This window comes from Andrographis paniculata, unplaced genomic scaffold (genome assembly GCF_009805555.1).
Source record: "Andrographis paniculata isolate CXL003 unplaced genomic scaffold, ASM980555v1 Contig75END, whole genome shotgun sequence".
NCBI classification, from domain to species: domain Eukaryota; kingdom Viridiplantae; phylum Streptophyta; class Magnoliopsida; order Lamiales; family Acanthaceae; genus Andrographis; species Andrographis paniculata.
In genome coordinates, this window is record NW_026137612.1 from 2345693 (window position 1) to 2369153 (window position 23461).

At 29.3% G+C, this 23461-nt stretch overlaps 1 protein-coding gene and 1 long non-coding RNA gene across 12 annotated transcripts in view; one reads left to right on the forward strand and one right to left on the reverse strand.

The window, feature by feature from the left end:
• Window positions 1–844: 844 nt before the first annotated feature.
• Window positions 845–3889, reverse strand: LOC127266232 (uncharacterized). Of its 4 annotated transcripts, none has more exons than XR_007842104.1 (6): window positions 3754–3889; window positions 3364–3509; window positions 3182–3281; window positions 2469–2680; window positions 2276–2376; window positions 845–1126 (listed from the first exon to the last, which is right to left on the reverse strand). It is a non-coding gene; the product is annotated as an uncharacterized LOC127266232 (long non-coding RNA). The 4 variants fall into 4 exon arrangements; XR_007842103.1 differs by lacking the exon at window positions 845–1126 and having other exon boundaries at window positions 2274–2376; window positions 2469–2546; window positions 2627–2680; XR_007842102.1 differs by lacking the exon at window positions 845–1126 and having other exon boundaries at window positions 2274–2376.
• A 15050-nt stretch (window positions 3890–18939) lies between these two features.
• LOC127266233 (protein SHOOT GRAVITROPISM 6) overlaps window positions 18940–23461 on the forward strand; it is a 42059-nt gene continuing 37537 nt past the window's right edge. For 5 of the 8 annotated variants that reach the window (XM_051296408.1, XM_051296411.1, XM_051296409.1 and 2 more), the window contains exons 1-11: window positions 18940–19326; window positions 19424–19514; window positions 19966–20020; window positions 20111–20242; window positions 20374–20445; window positions 20932–21022; window positions 21115–21210; window positions 21902–21980; window positions 22082–22145; window positions 22975–23078; window positions 23236–23341. In XM_051296408.1, the coding sequence (XP_051152365.1) occupies window positions 19287–19326; window positions 19424–19514; window positions 19966–20020; window positions 20111–20242; window positions 20374–20445; window positions 20932–21022; window positions 21115–21210; window positions 21902–21980; window positions 22082–22145; window positions 22975–23078; window positions 23236–23341 (930 nt within the window). In that variant the 5' untranslated portion in view covers window positions 18940–19286. The remainder of the gene's footprint in view (window positions 19327–19423; window positions 19515–19965; window positions 20021–20110; window positions 20243–20373; window positions 20446–20931; window positions 21023–21114; window positions 21211–21901; window positions 21981–22081; window positions 22146–22974; window positions 23079–23235; window positions 23342–23461) is intronic. The other 3 variants (XM_051296404.1, XM_051296405.1, XM_051296407.1) reach the window with 2 other exon arrangements.

Sequence of the window (23461 nt, forward strand, 5' to 3'; positions counted from 1 at the left end):
TTTTCTAATATGACTATGAGTATATAATCACGTGTGCTTAATATTTTAATTGAAAATATTTATTGTTCACTTTTTATTTAATGATATGCTCTTTATTGTAGTAGTATATGGTTCAAGTTGAAATTGAATATGATTTTGCTCAGAGAAGTGAAAATGAATTGGTTAATGACTTGAAGCATCAGTTCAAGGTAGAATGTTTCAAAGATGATTGGATTGAATTCTTGAAGGCTGACAATGTTTTTATTGTATATAAAAAATGAGGAGTTTTGATAGTTGAGATGATGATTTAGTATAATCTGAAATGTTGATATGGTTATATTGTATGTTGTTATAGTATGTTTCCTATTTTTTTCATTCGGACTGGGTTCTATTTTCTATCTCCGTTATACGTAAGAAAATATATACTTCAATAGCCTAAATGATGTAGATGAATGGACAAAAGTTTTATTGTCCTTTAAGAGACAGTTTAGGTATTTTCAAATTGCTACAAAAAAGGTTTTTAGACCCACGGTGAGACGTTGAATATTCAGTTGAGGTGCATCCACATATGAAAGACCTGGATATCCACAATTGTGGAATCTTCTATATGTTTTACATAGCATATTGGCCACTTGAATTGACTAGAAGCGTATGTAAACAACTTGGTAAATATGAGATTTTAATTACAATTAGAAATAAATTGTATGTCCAAAATTGGCTTCAGGAGGAGAATCAAAAGATTGATTATTTCATGTCATAAAAGTACTCTAAGTTAAATTCAATTTAACAACTAGTATAAAATATGTCAATAAAGTAAAACGGGTATAAGAGTAATTTTCACATTACCCTACTTTATACAACCGCTTCTGTCTCCTTCCTCATTCTTCCTCGCGTATGTTCAACATCACGCAAAAAAAAATAGAGCAGAATCTTCCAACAAAATTAATGGATAAGATCGATACAGACGAGCAAAATCTATGTCATTATTCCAACATCAATCAATCACTCAAAAAGCAACGGAGACATCGAAAAAATTGGAGTTTCAGATACTTCATCTCTTTTGCTCAATAACATGATTGTTTTCATAATTTTTCGAGATCTTGAGAGCAGCCAAACTATTAGAATCGAGTTTGCATCTGTTAAGAATCTGAATAATACGTATTACCGATCGTTTTTGTATAAAAAATCTAAATTATTGTTGATTAAAATAAATGAGCATTACGTTCGGTTGAATTTAGCATTTACGTGTGTATGATAAGCATTTCATATTTTATCATACAATCCGATATAAAACTCAACATTCTCTAAAATGTGTGACATCATTTTAATATTCAATAGAGAATATATTGTTGATAAAGTATGCACCTAATAGGAGTTTGCACTCAAGATTAAGATCCATAAAAAATTCAGCATTCATTATTGTATAAAAATACTCAAATTATTCTTAATTAAAATAAATTGGCATCTTGTTCAGTTAAATTTAGCATTTGCGTGTGCATGGGGATAGTTTCATACTATATTATACAGTCCGATACAAAATTCAATATTTTCTAAAATGTGTGACAATATTTTATTATTCAATAGGCAATACACTACCCGAAAAAGAGGCGTCCCAGCGCCAAAACCGTACCATTTATGCTTAAATGACGCGGTCATTGACACAGTTCCAATCCGTGGCTAAATCACGGTGCCAACAGTTTAGCAACGGTTTCCAAACCAAAATATTAAATACATGGTGCCACTTTCCGAACCATAAATAAAAGAAAGACACACAATGGGGTGCCATTTCTAATAATAAAAAAATAATCATAGGCACCGAAAATGGTCTCAAACATAATTAATAATAAATAAATTATATTTCATCACGGATTGCAGTGCCATTATAAAATAAAATAAATAAATGAAAATATTTTGACGCCAAAAACGGCGCCAAAAAAGAATAAATAATATAATATATTAGCGCCGAAAACGGCATCAAAAAGTAAATTATAAATAAATAATAAATATATTGGCATTGAGAGTGGCACCTATGAATAATATTTTTTTTTTTTTCTTCTAAACCTGAATGGACAATAAAAATTGGTAGTTACGGCTATGCTTGACATATATATATATGTTACTAGACAAGCTGGCATACGATTGTGTAATTCTTTGTTAGCGTTTGTGTGTGAGCAAAGATGATTATGAAAATTTAAAATCAATTTTTTTGTGTGTGTTAATGATAAGTACGAAAAGTTCATACAACTATACAAGTACATAAAAGAAAAATAAATAAATAAGTAAAGTGTAAAAGCACCTTTACAATGCAATTGGATACCCATGGGCAATGATGATCTAATTGCTCAACACAACCGTCTCGGAGGTAGAACAGTGCTTCGTAAGGAGTGGCCGAACAACCTGATATTGCAAACTTCTTATTTACAAAGAAATACTAGAGAGGGAACTTTAATTTATACTCATAGCAAAGATATAAGGCATAGTAATAGTACCTTGCAAGTTGAGCACAGCTAAGCCCAAATCCCGGCAAGCAAAGCTGGATTATTAATATGAGCTTTCAGCAATGGCTCCTAGACAATACCCATGAAAGATTAAGCAACAACAAGAAGATCTCGATGACCTATTTAACCAATAACAGGTACAAACTTACACGATAATTCATGTTGTCTGAATCATGTATGTTTCCCATGATATATCCGGGATCCTTGATACAAATACAAAATAATTGCTACATAATTAGCTTGAGGACCAATCCAAGTACACACAATTAATTAAATCTTAGTGGTTAGCATGGGAGAACCAAACACTGGCAAATAAACTATCATGAAAAAAGGATTGTCCAAACAAGTTTTAGTTCCATGATTACATAAACGCAACAATATTTACAAACATTATTAAAGTGAAAGCATAATAAAGGCATGGATATTAGTGTTGCCAATAACAAGAAAAATGTCTAAGTTAACATGGTTTGCCTTGATGATACGAATCAGGCAACTGAAAGCAACAAATGAGAATTAATCTTATTGCATATTTCACACTTTTAATCATTGTGCAATTATTTTGCTCGTGTCAGATTGACCCAATAAAACAATATCTATCAGCCAAGAAACAACCCCTTCACCCAAAAAGATATAAAATAAAAAAAAAAAAATATCTCGCTCTGTCTCTCTCTATATATGTGTCTGTGTTTGTGAGAGTGAGGTACCTGCTACATCTATGAAAGAGAATTAATCCACCTGATGCTAAAAACACTCCAAACCATGCAAAAAGACCAAAATTGGCTGTTAACCGTGGCAAATTTGAAGCTGCATCAAAGAACAAATTATGTGAGCATATCATGTTTCAGCTAGAGAAACAGTCAAAGGCAAAAATAAATATCAGAAGCACCTGTGATAACAGAATTTATATATGTCACAAGTAGGAGTAAGATTACACCCAAGAGCACGGAGCAAATCCTACTTTCAAAAGTTTGACAATCAAGCTCTTGTTATCCCACATTCCCACTACCTATCATACAGCCTTCTAGCATTTCCCTGCAAATAGCATTCGCACCACAGTCACTTAAAAAAACAGAAATCAGTGAAGAATTCTAAATATACTACTATATATAGATAGAAAAGCTACCAAATACAATCAACCTGTGTATAATGCATATCTGAAACCAGCGATGAGTAAATGCACAAAATAAAATAGACAGCATACTGAAGATTACTATTTGCTCAGATACCAATAACTTCAAAATATTTTAGGCAAGACAAGGAAAATAGGGCTTCCTACAAGGAAATTCTCCTTTCTGCAAATATATCTGAACTTGGCGAACAACAACCATCCTTCCAAATTTCCGACCACAAGTTGAGCATCGGAGCGCGAACAGAGCCAGAGATTCGATTTACAGAGAGAAAAAAAAAAATGAAATTAGGGCTTCCTAAAAATGAGTATTATTTGATCGAATAATTTTTGCATTTAAAAAATACTAGCTCCTTCCAATATACCGTGTCTGATATACTGTCGATACCACCAGGTATAATTAATAGATAATTTAAAATATAAAAATGAAAATAATTATCCTATAATATAAATAATTATAAATTAAGATTAAAATAATTAATTAGTTTAATTAAAATTTAAAAAAAAATTAAAAAGTTTAAAATGAAATTAATGTGTATAATCATTTTCAAAAAAAAAAAATCACATGATACGTGGGACGGACAGAAACGGCAACGTGAACATGGTATGTGGAACGAAAGGAGTAATTTATAATAGAGGCTAGACACGAACTACCGAGTATTTTTTATTTTACAAATTAATTTTAAAATTGAGTCGCAGTGCAGTAATTCGTGCTTTTTTTTCTTTTAACAAATAATTTATAGTAGAGACGCAATATGTCGCGCTTTTATTTTTATTTTTTAAAAATAACATATAACAAAGGCACGACTATTAGCGTCTCTATTTTGTATTTAAAAAATTAATTTATAATTCACATGTCTTAATTTAAAATTATTTTTAGAGATTAGGCTATTTAAAAATAATTTATCAATTTTGATCGCAATATAAAAAATTCATTAATTTTAGTTCCAATATAAATAATTTCAATCAATTTTGATTTCATTATAAACAATTTCAATCAATTTTGGTCTTATCGTTAAAAAACTAACAGAAATTGCTAACGTGGACGTAATGGAATTGGCGTGACAGCTGACTTGGAAACTACACGACCATGTACAATTATACACGGCCATGTTGTTACATGGTCATATATATTTCAATGTATAATTATACACGGTCATGTTGTTACATAGTCACGTACAATTCTACACGGCCATGTTGTTACATGGTCATGTATATTTCAATATATAATTATACATGACTATGTTATTACACGGCCATATATAATTCTACACGGCCGTATATATTTATGTTTCGGTCTAAAATTTTATTTTTTGTTATATTTTTAAATTTTTTTTTTAAAATTTAGAATAGTTGATATAGTTAAAATGGAAAAAAAAAAAAAACAATAATAATCATAATATAATTAAAATGTATCAATTTTAGTTCAAATATAAATATTTATCGAGTATGTTTTTTTGGAAGATTATGTCTAAAATTTTACTATTTACCATAAAAAAATATTTTGTTACAAGCATTCGATTACTATATTAAAATAATAAATTAATTTTTAATACTACTATAATATACAAAATTTAAAAATAGTTGTGTAATTGGATATTTGTAAGAGAATTTTTTTTTATGAATAATAAAATTTTTGACAAAACCTTTCAAAAGAGTATATCTTATAAATTTTTATATTTGATTAAAATTGATAAATTTTAATTATATTATGATTACTATTGATTTTGTCCATTTTAACTATATCAGCTATTTTAAATTCAAAATATTTTTTTAAAAAAAAATATAACAAAAAAAAATTTAGACTAAAACAGAAATGTACACGGCCGTGTAAAATTATACATAGTCGTGTAACAACATAGTCATGTATAATTATACACTGAAATATACATGGTCGTATATAATTGTACATGGCCGTGTACTTCCCAGGTCAACCGTCGCGTTACCTCCGTTATGTCCACGTCAAAAATTTCCGTTAATTTTTTAATAGTAGGACCAAAATTAATTGAAATTATTTATAATATGACCAAAATTGATTGAAATTGTTTATAAGATGACCAAAATTAATTGAAATTGTTAATAATATGACCAAAATTGATGAATTTTTTTTTATATTATGACCAAAATTGATAAATTTTAGTTATATTTGGACCAAAATTGATTTTTTTCCCTAAAATTAATTTACAGTTCACGCTTTTTATTTTAAAATTACTTTTATAGTTGAGGCCCGGTTGTATGCGCCTCTATTTTTCATTTTTAATAAATAATTTATAACAAAGCGTGGTAGTAAGCGCCTCTTTTTTTTAAATAATAATAATAATAATAATTGATAGGAGAGGCGCGGACAATCGCACATCTATTTTTATTTAAAAATAATAATTTATAATAGAAGCGCAGTTGTCTTTACTTCTAATTTTTTACTTAAAAATAAGAATTTATAACAATGGTGCAGTTGTCCATACCTCTATTTTTTATTTAAAATTTTAAATATAGTTCACACCTTTTATTTTAAAATTATTTTTATAGTTGAGGCGCAGCTATTCGCACTTCATTTTTATTTTTAATAATTTATAAGGGAGGCGCAAATAACTGCACCTCTATTTTTATTTAGAGGGTATTTGGAAAACATTTTTTTTTAAGAGCTTTTAGTTTATTGAACAATTTTAACTGTTTGACCAGTTAAAAAGCTAATTTAGGTGTTTGGTAAATTAGCTTTTTGAAAAAAAAAAAATTTGGACCCGAAAAGCTAATTTCTGAAAAGCTCATCTACCCTTGCAACTTAATTTTGGTTATTCTTTATTTACCCTTACAACTTAATTATTTATTTTATACATATAAATATATTTTTATAGCAGTATTTATTAATTATTTTTAATATATTTAATTTATTAAATTATATTTTTATTTTTTTTAAATTTAAAATAATTACTATTATTAATTATTATATATAAATTAATTTTATTTGTAAAATATATAAATTTTTAAAACTAAATCAAATAGAAAAAATAAAGGTTATTAATTTATTTATATATATTAAAACAATCATTAACATAATAAAAATATATATACAAAAGATTTATTATTTTATATTTATATAATTTCAATAAAAATTATAATGTTTTAGTAAAATTAATTTTCTCATATCTAAATAATAAAAATAAAAATAAATATTTTATAATATTATTATAATTTTCAATAATTAATAACAAAAATTCTCATAAATTTCAAATCAAAATGAACAAAATTAAATATTTTAAAAAATAACATATCAATGTCCTTAATAGTCATTTTATGTATAAACAGCAATATCAAACAGTTGTTTTACCAAATACTTTTAATACAAACCGCTAATTGAATCAGCTAGTCAAACCAGCTAATTGAATCAGCTAACAACTAACAACTAACAGCTAATTGAATCAGCTCATAACTAAAAGCTATCAACTAATTGTCAAACGCACCATTAATAAAATATTTTAACAGTGGCCGGCGCTTTTTATTTTTTAAAATAATTTATCAGGGTGTGTAAAATGGCGCCTATTTTGAAATAATTATTATTTTATTTTATAAAAAAATAATAAGGCGCAGTATTGTGTGTCAAATTCTTTGTTAATATTATTTTGATGTGGATTTGGTTACTTTGTGCTCCCGCGCCATGCCGCATCCGTTCCATTTGCTTTTTTTGGGTAGTGATATATTGTTTGATATTTTTCATCATCTAATATAATATGATCCATTTATTCACATACAATCGAATTCACAAAATCAAATGATGTTTATAATTTCTATGATTAGTATGTATATAATAGGGGTTTATAGTTAGGATTAAGATTAGAAAAAATTCTACACTCATTGTTGTATAAAAATACTCAGATTATTGTTAATAAAAATAAAGCAACATTTTGTTTTATTGATTTCACCATTTATATGTGCATGGGGATCATCTTATACATATTATTCAGCACAACATCAATTGTTGACGCAGACTTTCCCACTACTCTTCCGATCACCATCACCACCCTTCTTCCACCATCGTCGCCGCCTTTCGCTCAATCCTCTCATACTACTAGAATAATAAAGTTGTCATCTATCATCACGTTGCTCAACACCAATGATCTGCCATCCACCATCATTCCTTTTTCACTCATCAACCAAACCTACAAACTCTCTTGGAGAATGGAGATCACCATCTGGACAGCGGCGGCGGCGTCAACAATATCGGCAACGATGGTGGTAGGGACAACAACAGTGGCATGAACAATAACATGAAGATGCTGCAAATAATTGCACTAGGAGACAGCTGAATTGGACAAAATAAATTAGAAGAAAAGACAATCTAATACTTATTTAACCTACTCTGTTGATTTCATATCAAATCCGATTAACAACTGAAATTGAACGAGCACTTTGCTAATGGGTGTTCCCATGAGAAGGAGATTTATTGCCTATTAATTATTATTATGTTTTCTTATAATGTTTTGTAAAATTATTATTCATTTATAAAATATTAAATTATATTGAAATTTTAAAAAATTGAATTAAATATTATATAAAGATTACATTTAAGTAGTTTATATAATATTTTAATTATAAAATTATATTTAAATAGTATTTGAGTATAATTATTAAAAAATAATACTCTCACCGTCTCATAACAAATAATATTTTTTTATTTTAGTCGGTCCATAACAAATAATATTTTTTTAAAAAAAAAAATTACTAATTCAAAATACACTTAACATTATAAATTGAATTAATTAATTTTATAACATATAACGTCATCAATCATGTAGAACCCACATAAGACACTTTTATATGTACCTCTTTTTTCAATAAGTAAATAATTTATCAACATTCCAAACTTTTCTTATTTTTTTATAAAATTACTTTATTGTTAATCTTTTTTTTTTTTTTTTTACTTTATTGTTAATCTTTCGATTGATGACATATGTCTTGGTGTATATACTTGTTCCGTGTTATTCTTCATACTATATGGTATACTTAGATTTGTTGCGCACAGAGGACGACTGGTCTAGGCCTCCGAACGGGCGGGGCCTAGGCATCGGACGTGTCAATTTCGGGCATATTACGTATGATACCAGAGCGGACTTTGACGATGATGGTGATCAAAGCGAACGAGTTGAGTATGCTCTGCAGGAGAGCATGCCAGTGGCACATCAGAGTTTATCATGTCCTAATGGAGCTGGACATTTCAAAAGTGAGTGCTCTTTGAGGAGGGAATACGCTCAATGGTGCCGGTAAGCTAGGGTGGCTGAACTTTGTTTGTGACAGAAGAACCATGTTAAGGATGATCGTGGGGCAAAAAAATTATACAAGCCACAACAAGAGGTGTCTATGGTGTGCGGGGATGATTGGTGGAGCGGGTTGTATGTGGGTTGGCTATATAAAACTTCGTTGATGTTTGATGAGCACAAAAATGTAGGTATGCAGGAAATGGTTGACGGACTGATGCCTAAAGGCATGCCGAGGGTACGAAAAGCAACGTCGTTGCACTCAACTAGAGTACAAACAAATAAATAATTTTTTTATTTATTTGTATTATATAAAAATTTTAGGATAAACTGTTTTTTTAGTCCCGTAACTGGACCCCTTTATCTTTTTAGTCATGTAAGTGGAGCCTGTCGCAAATTAGTCCCATAAGTGAAAAAATTTCGCTATTTTAGTCCTCCGGCGCCGGAGACGCCCGTGTGGCTCGCCGGAGGTGACGTGTCCGCCAGGTGTCCCGCCAGGTCAGCGACATCTGACGGACACGTGGATTTTTTTTTTTTTTTCATTTTTTATAATTTTTATAATTTTTTTTAATTGTACCAAATAAAAAAATAAAAAAATACAAATAAAATTTAAAATAAATTAAAAATAAGTTTTAAAAAAGTTTTAAAAAATTTTAAAAAAATGAAAAAAATAAAAAAATCCACGTGACCGTCAGGTCAGTGACACCTGGCGGACACGTCACCTCCGGCGAGCCACGCGAGCATCTCCGGCGCCGGAGGACTAAAATAGCGAAAATTTTTCACTTATGGGACTAGTTTGCGATAGGCTCCACTTACGGGACTAAAATGATAAAGGGGTCCACTTACGGGATTAAAAAAACAGTTTACCCAAAATTTTATTATCTACCAATGATATCCATATTACATACTCCCTCCGTCTCACCTAATTTATCAACTCTTTCTATTTTTGTTCGTCTCGCATAATTTGTCCATTTATTTTTTGAAAATATAACTATGCACTTTAATCACATTTTAAAATTCATAATTTATAATTTTTTTATTTTAATTAAACTATTTAGTTTTCTTAATCTTAATTCATAATAATTTTAGTAAATTATAATTATTTTCACGAATAACTTCTTAATTACATACTAATTACACAATAACTAAAATTTCATGCCTAAACTAAAGGAGACAAATTAACTGAGACGAAAGAGGTATATTTTATTGAAATATAATTTTTTTAAATATTTAAATACAAATTCTAATTTTTTAAATTATATATTAATTCTTAGTCTAAAATTATTAACAAGACCACATATATAAAAATAATATCATAATTTATAATTATTAATTTAAAATTCTTATCCTAAATAGCGTGTCACGAATCAAATATATTATTTAAAATGGGACATAAAGAGCATATATATATATATGTTTATAATAAAATAATACTCCATCTGTCCCTTAAGTAGATATTCATTTATTTTTTGCACGAAGTTTTATTTATATTAGTATTATATGATATATATAGTAAGAATCAAGTAGAAAAAGACTAAAACAACTTTATTAGTATTGTATAATATAAAACTAATGACATTTGTATAATATATTATAAATTGTAAGAATTTTTTTAATATTAAGTAAATAGTACCATTACTAAATAAAATTGAATATTTTATTATGAGACGTACCAACATGAAAAAATAAATAGTTTATTAACAAATAGTGCGAGTATAACAACAAATTAAAATAAAGAATATCAGGATAAAATTTAAGTTTAAATATTATTTTTATTTTTTTAAAAAAATATTATAAATAATAGTGGTTATAGTTAAAATATATATATATATAAATCTTAATTCTGCATATACTCTTTTTCTTCCATATTTCATTAATTCATTTGTGGGAAGCGAGGGAGTAAGAAATCTTAAATGGAGGATTTTGATGCCGGAAATGATAGCTAAATTTATTTATTAAATACCGTAATTAGTTATTTATTTTTTGATTGGTTGAACAATTAGAAATTATTAAATAAACTAAAAAATCGTTCAAAATGATAATTATTATAATTTGTATGTTATATAACTTATATTTAATAACAATATTTTTATATTTTAAAATAATATGGTAGGGTAAAATATATAGTTGATCTATTTTATTCACTAATATATCAATTTTAGTCTTTTTATTTTTAAAATGACAATTTTGATTATTTTTATTAACTATTGTTTCAAGTTTAGTCTCTTTATTTTAAAATGATAATTTTGATCATTTATTAATTTAAATAGTTTTAGTAGTCCTTAATTAATAATTGCTTCCTCTTAAACTGAATAAATATAATTATTACTCCTCCTGAAAAAATTTCAACACATTTTTTCCAAAAAATAATATATTACACACATTTTTTATTTTGATATTACATGCATAATTTTTCAAATCTCATATAAAACATATAAAAACCCAAAACAAAACATCTGAGTACCTTCTTTTTTTTTATCATCTAAAAATCTAATTATTTTCATTTATAATTAAAAATCATATTATATTTTATTATAAAATATAACGTAAAAAAAATATATGCAACCCATTAAAACTTGTGCAAAAAAATTTGAGCTTATTTTTTTACGACCATACAGTATATGATTTTCATCCAAAAATTTTATTATTTTTATTATTTAAATTAATTTATATTATTTTTTTTCAAACATCTCAACAAAAATATTTTATTTCAAAGAAGTTGTTTAAAAATAAATTTAAACACTAAATTTAAAAACCATTAGTCTAAATAATATAGTTGCAAGTTGTTTGTCTTATTAAGTTGTTGGTGTATGAAAACAAAAAATAATTTTTTTTTAGATAAAAATAAAATATTAAATGTGGTGATATATATTTTTTGTTGATAGGTACGCTTAGGAGAGTAATTTTTATAAAATACTCTCTCCATCGTACAATTATGTGCTCGTTTGATCGGACATGAGTTTTAAAAAAAATAGATAAAAATACAAGAAAATTTACTTTTTAGAGTAAAGAAAAAAAAATAGTATCTTTTTACTAAAAAAACTAGGATAAATTTAGATGTCAAACAAAAAAGAAAAAAAGTGAAATGCTTAGGTGACAATACCTATAATAAATATATTTATGAATTTTTAAAGAAATGATAATTATGAACAAATTTGAGTTATATTAATTGATAAAAGATCCAAAATTATCATTTTATAAAGAAAGAGACTAACATTGAAACAAATAAAAACAAAATGGATTAAAAGCAACATTTTAATAATATAAGGATAATAGTTGACACGAATATAAATAGAAATGACAAAAAAACGTGTATATTTACCCTCATATGATATAATTTATGCTTCATTTGTCATATTTTAATTGACACATTGTTTATTTTTATCGGTTTTATAATAATTGATACATTTTTATTTTACATAAAAGTTACTAAATCAAAATATATTTAACAAATATAGCACTGTCTAAAAAAACTCCTTATTTTCATCTCTCCTAAAAAATAACTATTTTTATCTACATTAAAAACTGTAAATTATAAATAAATAAGCTTATTTTTATTTACTTATATAATAAGAATTTGTATTCGTATTGCATATATTTTTCATTGTGATATAAACTTTAAAGTATTTAAATATATATTTTTAAATTTTTTAATTATATATATTAAATTTATTTTAAAATTATCAATATTATTAATTATATAAAAAATAATAATGGTTTTTTCTTTTAAAAAAATATCCAATATATATTAAAAAAATATTAATATATTACACATGGCAGCGACCACAATGCTGAATGTTGCTGACAACACACTGCAGCATACGATGTGCTCTCGTTTGAAAGCTTTAAATCTTTACGCCTTGTCATTTTGCGTTTGTTCTTTGAGTCGACATTGTGAAATCACAATCAGTTTCGGGGATTCTAACAATTTGTTAGAAGAGAAACAAAATATTGAGTTTGTTTTTTGTTTTTGTGAATTTTGTAAAGTTTGGCTAACCCCTATTTTCTTTAAAAGAGAATAGGTTTTTTCGTTTCTACTATTTTTTTGGAATTTAAATTGTTTGTTGTTGTGCTACGAGGGTAATCCCTTAAACTCACAAAATTTACTGTTTTTGGATGATTGTTTAAATTCTGCATTTAATTTTTGCGCCCAAAAATAAAACTGTAAAGGCTATTGGGAAACCAAGTTTACTAAACTCCGATCCTCACTTTGTGAGTGATTCTCGAGTACCTCGGTTGAATAGTCACGAGTGAATGTTGTAATAGATATGTTATATTTTTTGATTGCTTAAATAGCTTGCTGTGATTGCTTAATTATTTGTTATAATATGTGATTGCTTGTTTTTTCGTGATATTTACTTGCAGAATAATCTGTTTTTGGTGTGAAAATTAAATAATAATTTTCTGAAAAAAATTTTTCGATAAAAGAAAAACAGAACCTGTCATTATATTTTTTTTTAAAAAAAATCTGCTTTTATTAAAAAAAAATGGCTGGTAGCTCGAGTTTTACTATACTGCCCTTTGATGGAGAAATGGATTTTGCAATTTGGAAACAAAAAATGAGAAGCATTTTAGTCACTCAAAGAATAATTAGATCAATTGAACCGGATCATGTAGCTCAAGTTCCTTTAGAAAGGAGGGCTGAGTTAGATGAAATGGCTCACTCTATTATAATACTCAATTTAACAGATCATGTAATTAGGAAAGTAGGTAAGCAAGAATCTGCTTTGGAATTATGGAATAAATTGGATGAACTATACATTCAAACCTCACTTCCTAGTAGATTATATTTGTTAGAAAAAAATTTCAGTTTTAAACTTGATTTGTCAAAATCAATTGATGAAAATCTGGATAGTTTTTCAAAATTAATACAAGATATAAAACTTACTGGTGATAAAAGTATTGATGATTATAGTGCTATAGTTTTGTTAAATGCAATTTCTAATTCATACATAGATGTAAAATCTGCTATTAAATATGGATGTGATTATGTAACATTAGATGTAGTTATTAATGGGTTAAAATCTAAAGAGTTAGATTTACAAATACATAAGTCCAATAAGGGTGAAGTCATGTATACTAGAGGTAGGTCTCCTTTTAGATCAAATAAAAAGGGTAATTCTAGAAATGATAATAATAGTAATAAAAACCAGAATAATAGAAATAAATATAGATCTAAAAGTAGAGGAAATAGTAGGTCTATAACTCCAAATAAAGGGGGTAAAAGATGCTATAATTGTGGTGATCCTAACCATTTTATACGTGAGTGCCCTAAAAGAAAGAACAATAATGTTACAAACAGTAATAATAATGGTAGCCAACAGCATGTTAGTGAGTTAGCAAATATGACATTACTTGATAAAAATTGTTGTGATGTGTTTACTGTTACTGTCGATTGCTTGAATATGAACAATGTATGTATGAATGAATGGCTTATTGATTCTAGACGCACTTACCATATGACTCCATTAAAATCGATTTTTTGTGAATGAAAAACTTTAGAAAATTGCACTGTTTCCATGGCTGATAATAGCGTTTCTAATGTGCTTGGAATAGGTAGTGTAAATTTGAAATTTAGCACTGGTTTTGTGTTAAAATTAAATAATGTGAGACATGTATCTGATTTATCAAATAATATGCTATCATGTGCTTCACTATCAGATTTAGAATTACAGGAAAAGTGGGGAAATGATTGTATGAAAATTACTAAGAGATCTTTAGTTGTGTTTAAAGTTGTAAAACGTAATAATCTATACGTTACTTGTGCTGAACCAATTAATATGCCTGTAAACACAATAAATTTTATTAAAGAGAATAGTGATTTGTGGCATAAGAGATTAGGACACTTAAGTAATAAGGGATTATAAATTTTACATAAAATTGGATCCTTAGGAAATGTAAAATTTAATCCAGTGTCCTTTTGTGATAATTGTGTGTATGGTAAACACCATAGGGTCCAATTTCTCCATCCCCTAGTGAAAAACGTGATTTGTCTAAATCTGTGTTGGATTATTTGCATGTTGATGTGTGGGGCCCAACTAGTGAGCCCACACATGATGGGTCTAGATATTTTTTATCCATTATTGACGATTTTTCAAGAAAAACCTGGGTATTTCTTATGAAAAATAAATCTGATGTGTTTGATGTTTTCAAAAATTGGAAAATTAAAATTGAAAATCAAACAACAAAGAAAATTAAATATCTTAGAACTGATAATGGTTTAGAATTTCTCAATTCCTGGTTTGATATTTTTTGTCAAGAAAATAGTATAAATAGACATAGGACTGTCCCCCATACACCCCAACAAAATGGGGTGGCTGAAAGGATGAACCGGATTCTCTTGGAGAGAGTTCAAAGCCTTTTGGCTTCATCCGGGTTATCTAAAAAATTTTGGGGGGAAGCTGTTATGATAGCAGCTTATATAGTCAATAGATCACCCTCTATTCCTCTGAATGGCGACTGTCCTGAATTTAAGTGGACTTGTAGGATAATTGATTTTTCAAATATTTGGGTTTTTGGGTGTTCTACTTTTATACATGTTAATAATGACAAATTAGACCCTAGAGTTGAAAAATGTTTTTTCTTGGGTTATCCGGAAGGAGTTAAAGGTTATAGATCATGGTTAAGGTCTAGACCCGGTTTTAAAACTGTTATTAGTAGAGATGTTTTCAATGAAAATGAGATGTCTTGTTAAAATGTTGAACAATCTGTTTTGGATAAATCTGAAATTGATATTGAAAATTTAAGGTCTAGGCTTGGTGATTTTGATTTATCTTCTTTGGCTTTTAGTGTATTTGGGAATTTAGATGGTAATGAACCTAAGACTTTTATGGAGGCCATAAATTTTGAAAATAAAAATCAGTGGGTAAAAGCAATGAAAGAAGAAATGGATTCATTATATGATAATAAGACTTGGTGTTTGGTTCCTAAACCTCTTAATTGTTCTCTTGTTGATTGTAAATAGATTTATAAAGTTAAACAAGAAGATAGTGGAATTAGGTTTAAGGCTAGATTAGTAGCTAAGGGTTTTATCCAAAAGGAAGGAATATATTATAATGAAATTTTTCACCTGTTGTCAAATTTACCACTGTTAGAATCATGTAAGCTCTAGTTGCATTTTATGATTGAGAGCTAAAACAATTAGATGTTAAAACAACTTTTTTACATGGTGAATTAAATGAGAAGATTTATATAAAACAACCTGAAGGTTTTATTGATAAAAATAAAATGAATTATGTTTGTTTGTTAAATAAATCTTTATATGGTGGTTTAAAATAGTCACCTAGACAATGGAATATCAAATTTGATAATTGTATGAAAAATTTTGATTTTATTAAAAGCAAATTTGATTATTGTTTGTATTTTAAAACTGTTAAAGACCAACCTATTTTTCTTCTCATTTTTGTAGATGATATGTTGATCATTAGTCAATGTTTAAAACCTATTGGTCACGTGACTAAGTGCTCATGTGATAATTTTGACATGAAACTGTTGGGTGATGCTAAAGTAATTTTAGGAATGTGTTGCACTAGAGATAGAAAAAATTCAAGACTGTTTTTAAATCAGTCTACTTATATTTCGAAAATACTTAAGAAATTTTCTATGAGTGATGCTAAATCTGTTTATGTTCCTAGGCCAGATTTAGCTTATGCTATTAGTTGTTTAAGTAGGTATATGCCGAATCCGGATTTAGAACATTGACATGCATTGGGTGTTTAGATACTTAGTTGGTACAATAAATGTTGGTCTTGTGTTTGGAAAATATACTAAAAATATTAAATTAGAGGGTTTTGTGGATTCAAATTATGCAAATGATAGAGATAATAGAAAAAGTACAACTTTTTATATTTTTACTTTATGTGGAACTTGTATAAGTTGGAAATCTCAATTGCAACATATTGTAGCACTATCCACAACAGAATCTGAATATGTTGCAATAACTGAAGCTTTAAAAGAGGCATTGTGGTTAAAAGGGTTAATCAGTGAATTAGGTTATTTACAACATATTATTACTGTTTTTTCAAATAGTCAGTCGGGAATTCAATTGTGCAAAAACCCTGTATTTCATGATAGAACCAAACATATTAACGTACGTTTTCATTTTATATGTGATATTGTATCTAAAGGAATTTTAAAATTAGAGAAAATTTCATCTGAATATAACCCATCGGATATGGGTACTAAAGTTTTGACTGCAAATAAATTTGTATCTTGTATGAAATACATACATTGTGATACCTTTGATTAGCATTGTACTACTTAGAGTAGTAGGTAGGCTAAATTAATGTTTTACTAACATTATGTGGTTTCTTCTTGTATGCAGACAAATATATGGGCGATGATAAACCCCTATTTACTCGGACAAAAAATCAGGTGGACGATTTGTTGGATTTTTTGATCCAATTAGATCCACCCCAATATAAACACACACACACACCTAATTATGCAGCCCAATTTAGACCCTGGCCCCGATCCACGACCCGCACCCGCGACCGCCACCCTGAACCGCATTCATACTTACCTGACCCGTGACCCGGATCTGACCTGCGATCTCTGACCCGCTCCGCTTTGGATCCGCGTCTTCTTGCCTAGACTCGATCGTGGCCGTCCATTGTGGATCTACATCCTGGCCGTCCGTCTCTTATTACCTTGAGTACATATATGAAGAGAGAGAGTTCATCTATAATTATCCAATCTCATCCCTCTCTCTCTAAACCTCATCTTCTCTAGCTCACCCCTCTCTCGACCTCTCTGTTTGCCTTTCCCGGTGACTATTTCGGTGGTTTCACGGCGGTTCTCGGAGGCGCTTCCTCCTGTAACTTGTGGAGGTTTTTTGGCGTGGTGTTTCACCCCCCCGGTTGTTGTTCGTAGCCGCAAAGGGCTCGTTTGACTTGTAGGCGTTTGTATTTTCTTTTGTTTCGCCTTGTATTGATTTGTGGGGGTTGATTTGTGCGCGAGTTGTGTATTTCGGGCCGGTCGTTAGTGTGTAGTCGTTAGTTAGGTGATTTTTTGTGTGTCGATTTACTGTTTCGGGTGGTTAGGGGCCGAGCCTAACCAAAACTAGTATAATATTTGTGTTTTTACTCGATTTCGTTAATAAAATTTTCGGTCTATTTCATATTTTTCTATTACAAATACAACACATGAACTAATAACACTAACTAACAACACATGTTATAGTCTTATACACCACAATCCATACTTTTTCAACATACTACATACTGTTATACAACACATTTATAATTATGAACCAATAATACAAATATAACACATGAACTGACAACCCATATTATAGTTTTATACAACACAAATACTAATTAATTTCAGCACACCATATACTGTATACAACACACTATCATTATGAAGCAACATGATATGCCATTATTATACTATGTATAATAAGACTGTTTGTATATAACACGGTGCTGATTTGAAAAATTAACAATTTTTCAATTCAACACCCTAACCGTTCCTATTACACACTCATTATTTTTATATTATTTATCTTTTCTTATTCTTCATATTAAAAATTTAACTCCAAAATAAAATATAAAACACATTTTAAAATAATATTATAATTCATTATTATTAACTAAAAAAATATTTTCTCTGTCTTATTTCAAAGTTCTCATCTACTATTTTCGTTCATGTCACTCAAAACTATCATTTCATTTTTTTGATAAAAATAATAAGTTAATACCAAAATATTTTCACTTTTACTTAAATTAAAAATATATATAATTATATATACAATTATTTTTTCTATAAAATAAAAAAGTTTAAAATCTATTACATATCTTTATTACCTAATAATTACTTATACAATTATTTTTTCTATAAAATAAAAAAGGTTAAAATCTGTTACATATCTTTATTACCTAATAAAATATTATTCCTTATTACACTATTACAAAAATTCAAAACAACCACTGTCAAATGGACATAAGAGTATAATTATCTTAAATATCACTAATTCCATTGTTCCTAAAACCAGGGAACATTTTAGCAGATGCGTGCTGTAGACTAGTATTATTGTAAAATATTGGAATAATAAAAAAATCAAAATAAAATCAGACCTAGGCACCATCGTAGCTCTTGCTAGCTCGGCCGACGGCCTGCCACCGATCTACGCCTCTTTACAGCGTAAAATTTTAACTTCGATTGATTTTGCTATTAAAAGTAGATTGTTGATCAGCTGTAAACAAGTGGAAAATTGAGCCATATTTCGTAAGCAAGAGGAGTAGATTGTAGGAATGATCGTGATACATAGAGGAAATTAAAAACGAAAGGTTTGGGGTCCATGGCTAAATGTTGAAGTGGGGAATTATTACTAAACCCATTCCAGCAAGATTGATCTCTGAGTTTGTCGGTACTTTCTTCGTCATCGATTGATGAATTATACCACCGGTCTCTGTCTTCTTCGTATTATCGTCAATGGCTTCTTCGAGTTCCGGCAGTTCCATACCTGCTCCAGGTAAGGAAAGCTGCTTTATTCCACAACAGCACAACATTATCGGTTTCTCGTACTCTATTAAAGCGCTTTTTTGTTTTTGTTTGATTTTTTTATTCAGAGGCCGTTCAAGTTCTTGTCTCGTCCCTGGCGGATGATTCCTCGGTGGTTAGGGAAGCCTCGGCTGCTACCCTCAAAGACGTTGCTTATATGTAAATTTGACTCCTGATTTACCCCAATTTGGTGGAACTTGCGGAAAAGCCTAGTTTTTTTTATGGATATTTGGTTCTTGATATAGAATTCAACTTTGCGGGTCGAAGTTGCAATTGCTTCCATAAATTCTCTTGAGTTTTTAGTTAGACAAGTGTGATTGGTCAATGATAATCTCTAGAAACCCTAGGATGTGTTTGTTTTGTGTTTTGAGTTTGAGGTGTTTTTGATGTGAGGTATAGTAATATAAAAAATGATATTTTGCGTTGAAATGTTAATCTTTTTTAGTGGATAGAGTATATATATATTGTATTTTTCTATAATATTAATCTAAAAGACGATTGAAAAAAATTGTTGGGTGAACACACCCTAGTCTGAATTGAGTTTTTTGAATAAGTCTGTTTGAATGCTTGTTCAGTTTGAAGTATAAGTTAATTCAATTCTTGTTTCTAGGAATCCCCTCCTTGTTCTTGACTGTTGTTCGACTGTTTCGCGGGGTGGCAGAAGGGTAATGCCATGTTTTCGACACCTTTATAACATATGTTATCAAGTGTTATAGTCACGAGCCACGGACTAATATGATATTTCCTGTTTTCAGAAATTTGGGAACATAGCAGGTTTATTTCAAGTTATGGCTGTGGCAATTCGGGCATTAGATAAAGATGATGTTGATCCTCAGTTTATGACAAAACTTGCCAAAATAGCCACGGCTGAGATCATCTCAACCAAGGTATGTTTTTTGTGGTATTCTCCTCTATTTTGTCATTTAATGAATAAGTTTCTTGCTTTGTTACTTTGATTATCTCGTTTTACTTCTATTTAATGATACTCTACTTATCTTACTAAGTCTATCTGTGGTAGGAATTTAATGGTGATTGGCAAAGGGCTGCATTTGGTGTACTTGTTGCTTTAGGTTTGCACCTGCCAGATCTTGTAAGTATGCCACAGTTGTACATATTTCAGAGATGAAGTACATGTCATTACTTTTATACTATTCTATTCTATTCACCATATCTTTGAAATAGATTGTTAGGAACAATTACATCGAGAAGTGAGTAGACGTAAATAGTTTATGGAAAAAGAGCACACACACACACACAAAACATAAAAAAAAAAAAAAAAAAAAAACTCAGGGAAAAACCCCACCAAAATTTTGATTACCCAGTATATCCCAGAGCATATCAAGTACAAGGACAAAGATTAACATAATCTTTGTCATTGCTTGCTTTCAAGTAGTGACATAGAGAATTACTCAGCGACACATTCTTTTGATTTTTTATGTTGATATAATTAAAATAAAATGCAGAGTTTTGTGATATTTTTTGTTCAAAAGAAGCATTAATTTTCATAGTTGCTTTTCAAATGATGGGGGAAGTTTTAGTGTCACAAGAAGCATTAATTTTTATAGTTGTTTTTCAGATGATGGAGGAAATATTTCTACATCTTTCTGGATCTAATTCAGCTTTCCCAGCAATGGTTCAAATACTTGCTGATTTTGCCTCATCTGATGGTATGCTAGAATTCAGTTACTTCATTAGAAAGGTGTATATTTCCAAATTTATTTTTTTGTACTGGTTTATTAGTGCCCTTTCTTTTCTGAAGCTATTCAGTTTGCTCCACGCCTGAAAGGCATACTTGCAAGAGTTCTGCCTATTCTTGGAAATGTGAAAGATGTCCACCGGCCAATCTTTGCAAATGGTACTTCTACATTTTTGTATTGGTGTTGTATTTACGCTTTTAAAATGTGGCTAGTTGTGTTAAGTTCAATACATATGATGTTTTAGTAGACTGCATCTGACATGCGAACTACGGGGGTGTGTCTACTTGAGGGATTTTGGAATGATTTTACTATTTCAATCTTCTTTTCACCCAAAACATCAAATCAAATATCTAATTTTTTTTTTTTAATTATATTACACTAAATTTAATTTTACATTCAAAATATCACATCAATACATATTTATATCATATCAAACAACTATTTCATTCAAAATTTTCCTATTCAAAACGAAAATCTCACAAGTAAACACACCCGTACATTATTTCTGACACGATTAAATATAAAAAAAATGCATGAAGATGATAGGTTGACTAGGGGAGATGATGATATCCCCCACATGTAACTTTAGTGGAATGGAAGCAAAATCTTATCTTCATTGTAAGGATTAAACTGCTATCAATGGGTTGTGGTTTATGATATTCTGATTTTCTGTCTATTGATGCAAATGCCTAGCATCAATAGATGTCTTTTTAGGATGATCATTATGATTCTCAATGCTTCAATCTTGAAAGAAATGCCATCTCAATCACATCATGACATTTCAATGTAGATAGCATATTGTATTTTTATGATACATGTATGTTGAGGGAAACATTTGTGCTTTCACAGCATTTAAATCCTGGTGTCAAGCCTGTTGGCAATACAGTGTTGATTTCCCACTCTCCACGGCTGTTGATGGTGATGTTATGTAAGACATGTTTGCTGTCTTTTTTCCAGATATTGAATGACTTGATCTTTGAATTTTCTAGTGATTGTTACTTTTGATTTCAATTTGCCAATCTGGTGCAGGTCTTTCCTGAACTCTGCATTTGAGCTTCTATTAAAAGTTTGGGCAAATTCACGAGATCTGAAGGTTTTTATTTTTCTCATATGTTATTAGTTTCTTCATCTAGATTCTTGACTTAAACCTTTCTATATATCTAGGTCAAAAACTTACTGCATAATTGTACTTGTCTTTTATTTTATCTTGAATCGTCCTATATATTTTTTTTGGTAAGAGACATATTAGATTAGGAAATAGAAGGAACAAGATACAGGGGGAAATACAATAAATTAAAGCCAAACAATGAGATTGGAATGCCCTTGGGCACCTAGGGATGCAAACAAGCGGGTTCTGGATGGGTTCTTCAGGCCACAAAACCTGGCCCGAAATATTTCAAATTTCTAGTACTTTGAATCATGGCTTCTCAAGTTTATTTTTTGGTAGTAAATTACATTACTAGTTGTTATGGGTTTCTTAGCTATATTCTTGCTCTCCAATGTGACTTCTTCCAGAGGGTTAAAGCTTGGGAAAATTATGACATTGTCCTTTCTTTTATCTTATCCAACTCTTGATGGATGAAATATTGATTAACTGAGAAGTCATAACAAATGATCTCAACCTTGCAACTCAGCCTTTTGTGAACTGGAATGTAACTTATAATTGTTCTTTTCATGTTTTGATTGCCCATGTAATAATGATTTTCAAATAAAATGGCTTCTTAGCTTTTACCCTATTCAAAACGTTCTGAAATTTTATGGGAACCATTCAGTCTAAAGGACACTTATCACCGTTGAGCCTAGATCACAAAGAGAATGACTTGCAAGGTCTATAAAACATTATTTCTTGTTATTCCATCATTTGGATGTGCAGTGACAGTTCCTGGTATATTTACTGTGTGCTTATATTTCTGTTTATGTAGGTCCGGGTGTCTACTGTTGAGGCTCTAGGTCAGATGGTTGGTCTCATTACCCGGACACAGCTGAAGTCGGCTTTGTCAAGACTTGTTCCAACTATTTTAGGATTGTAAGCTTTTTCAATTTCTTCTAATGCATGTTTGCAACTAAAATATTCAAGGCACTATGTTCACTAGTCTTTAAATTTGTGATTGCATGTCCCAGACTGATCTGAATTTATTATACTTTTTCTGTCATAGTGTCATCCCTTTTTCTTGACTATATAGGTATAAGAAAGACCAGGATGCTGCTTATGTGGCTACATTTAGTCTCCACAATCTCTTGAATGCTTCATTACTTTCAGAAAGCGGTCCACCTTTGCTGGATTTTGAGGTTGGTAAATATTGTCTGAATCTTGCTAAGAATTCCTGAAGTTAAGGTTGTTTTGTATGTGCTTGCTGTCAATATTATGCATAGAAATTGAGACTTTCATTTTCTTTCTTCTTTGAGCTT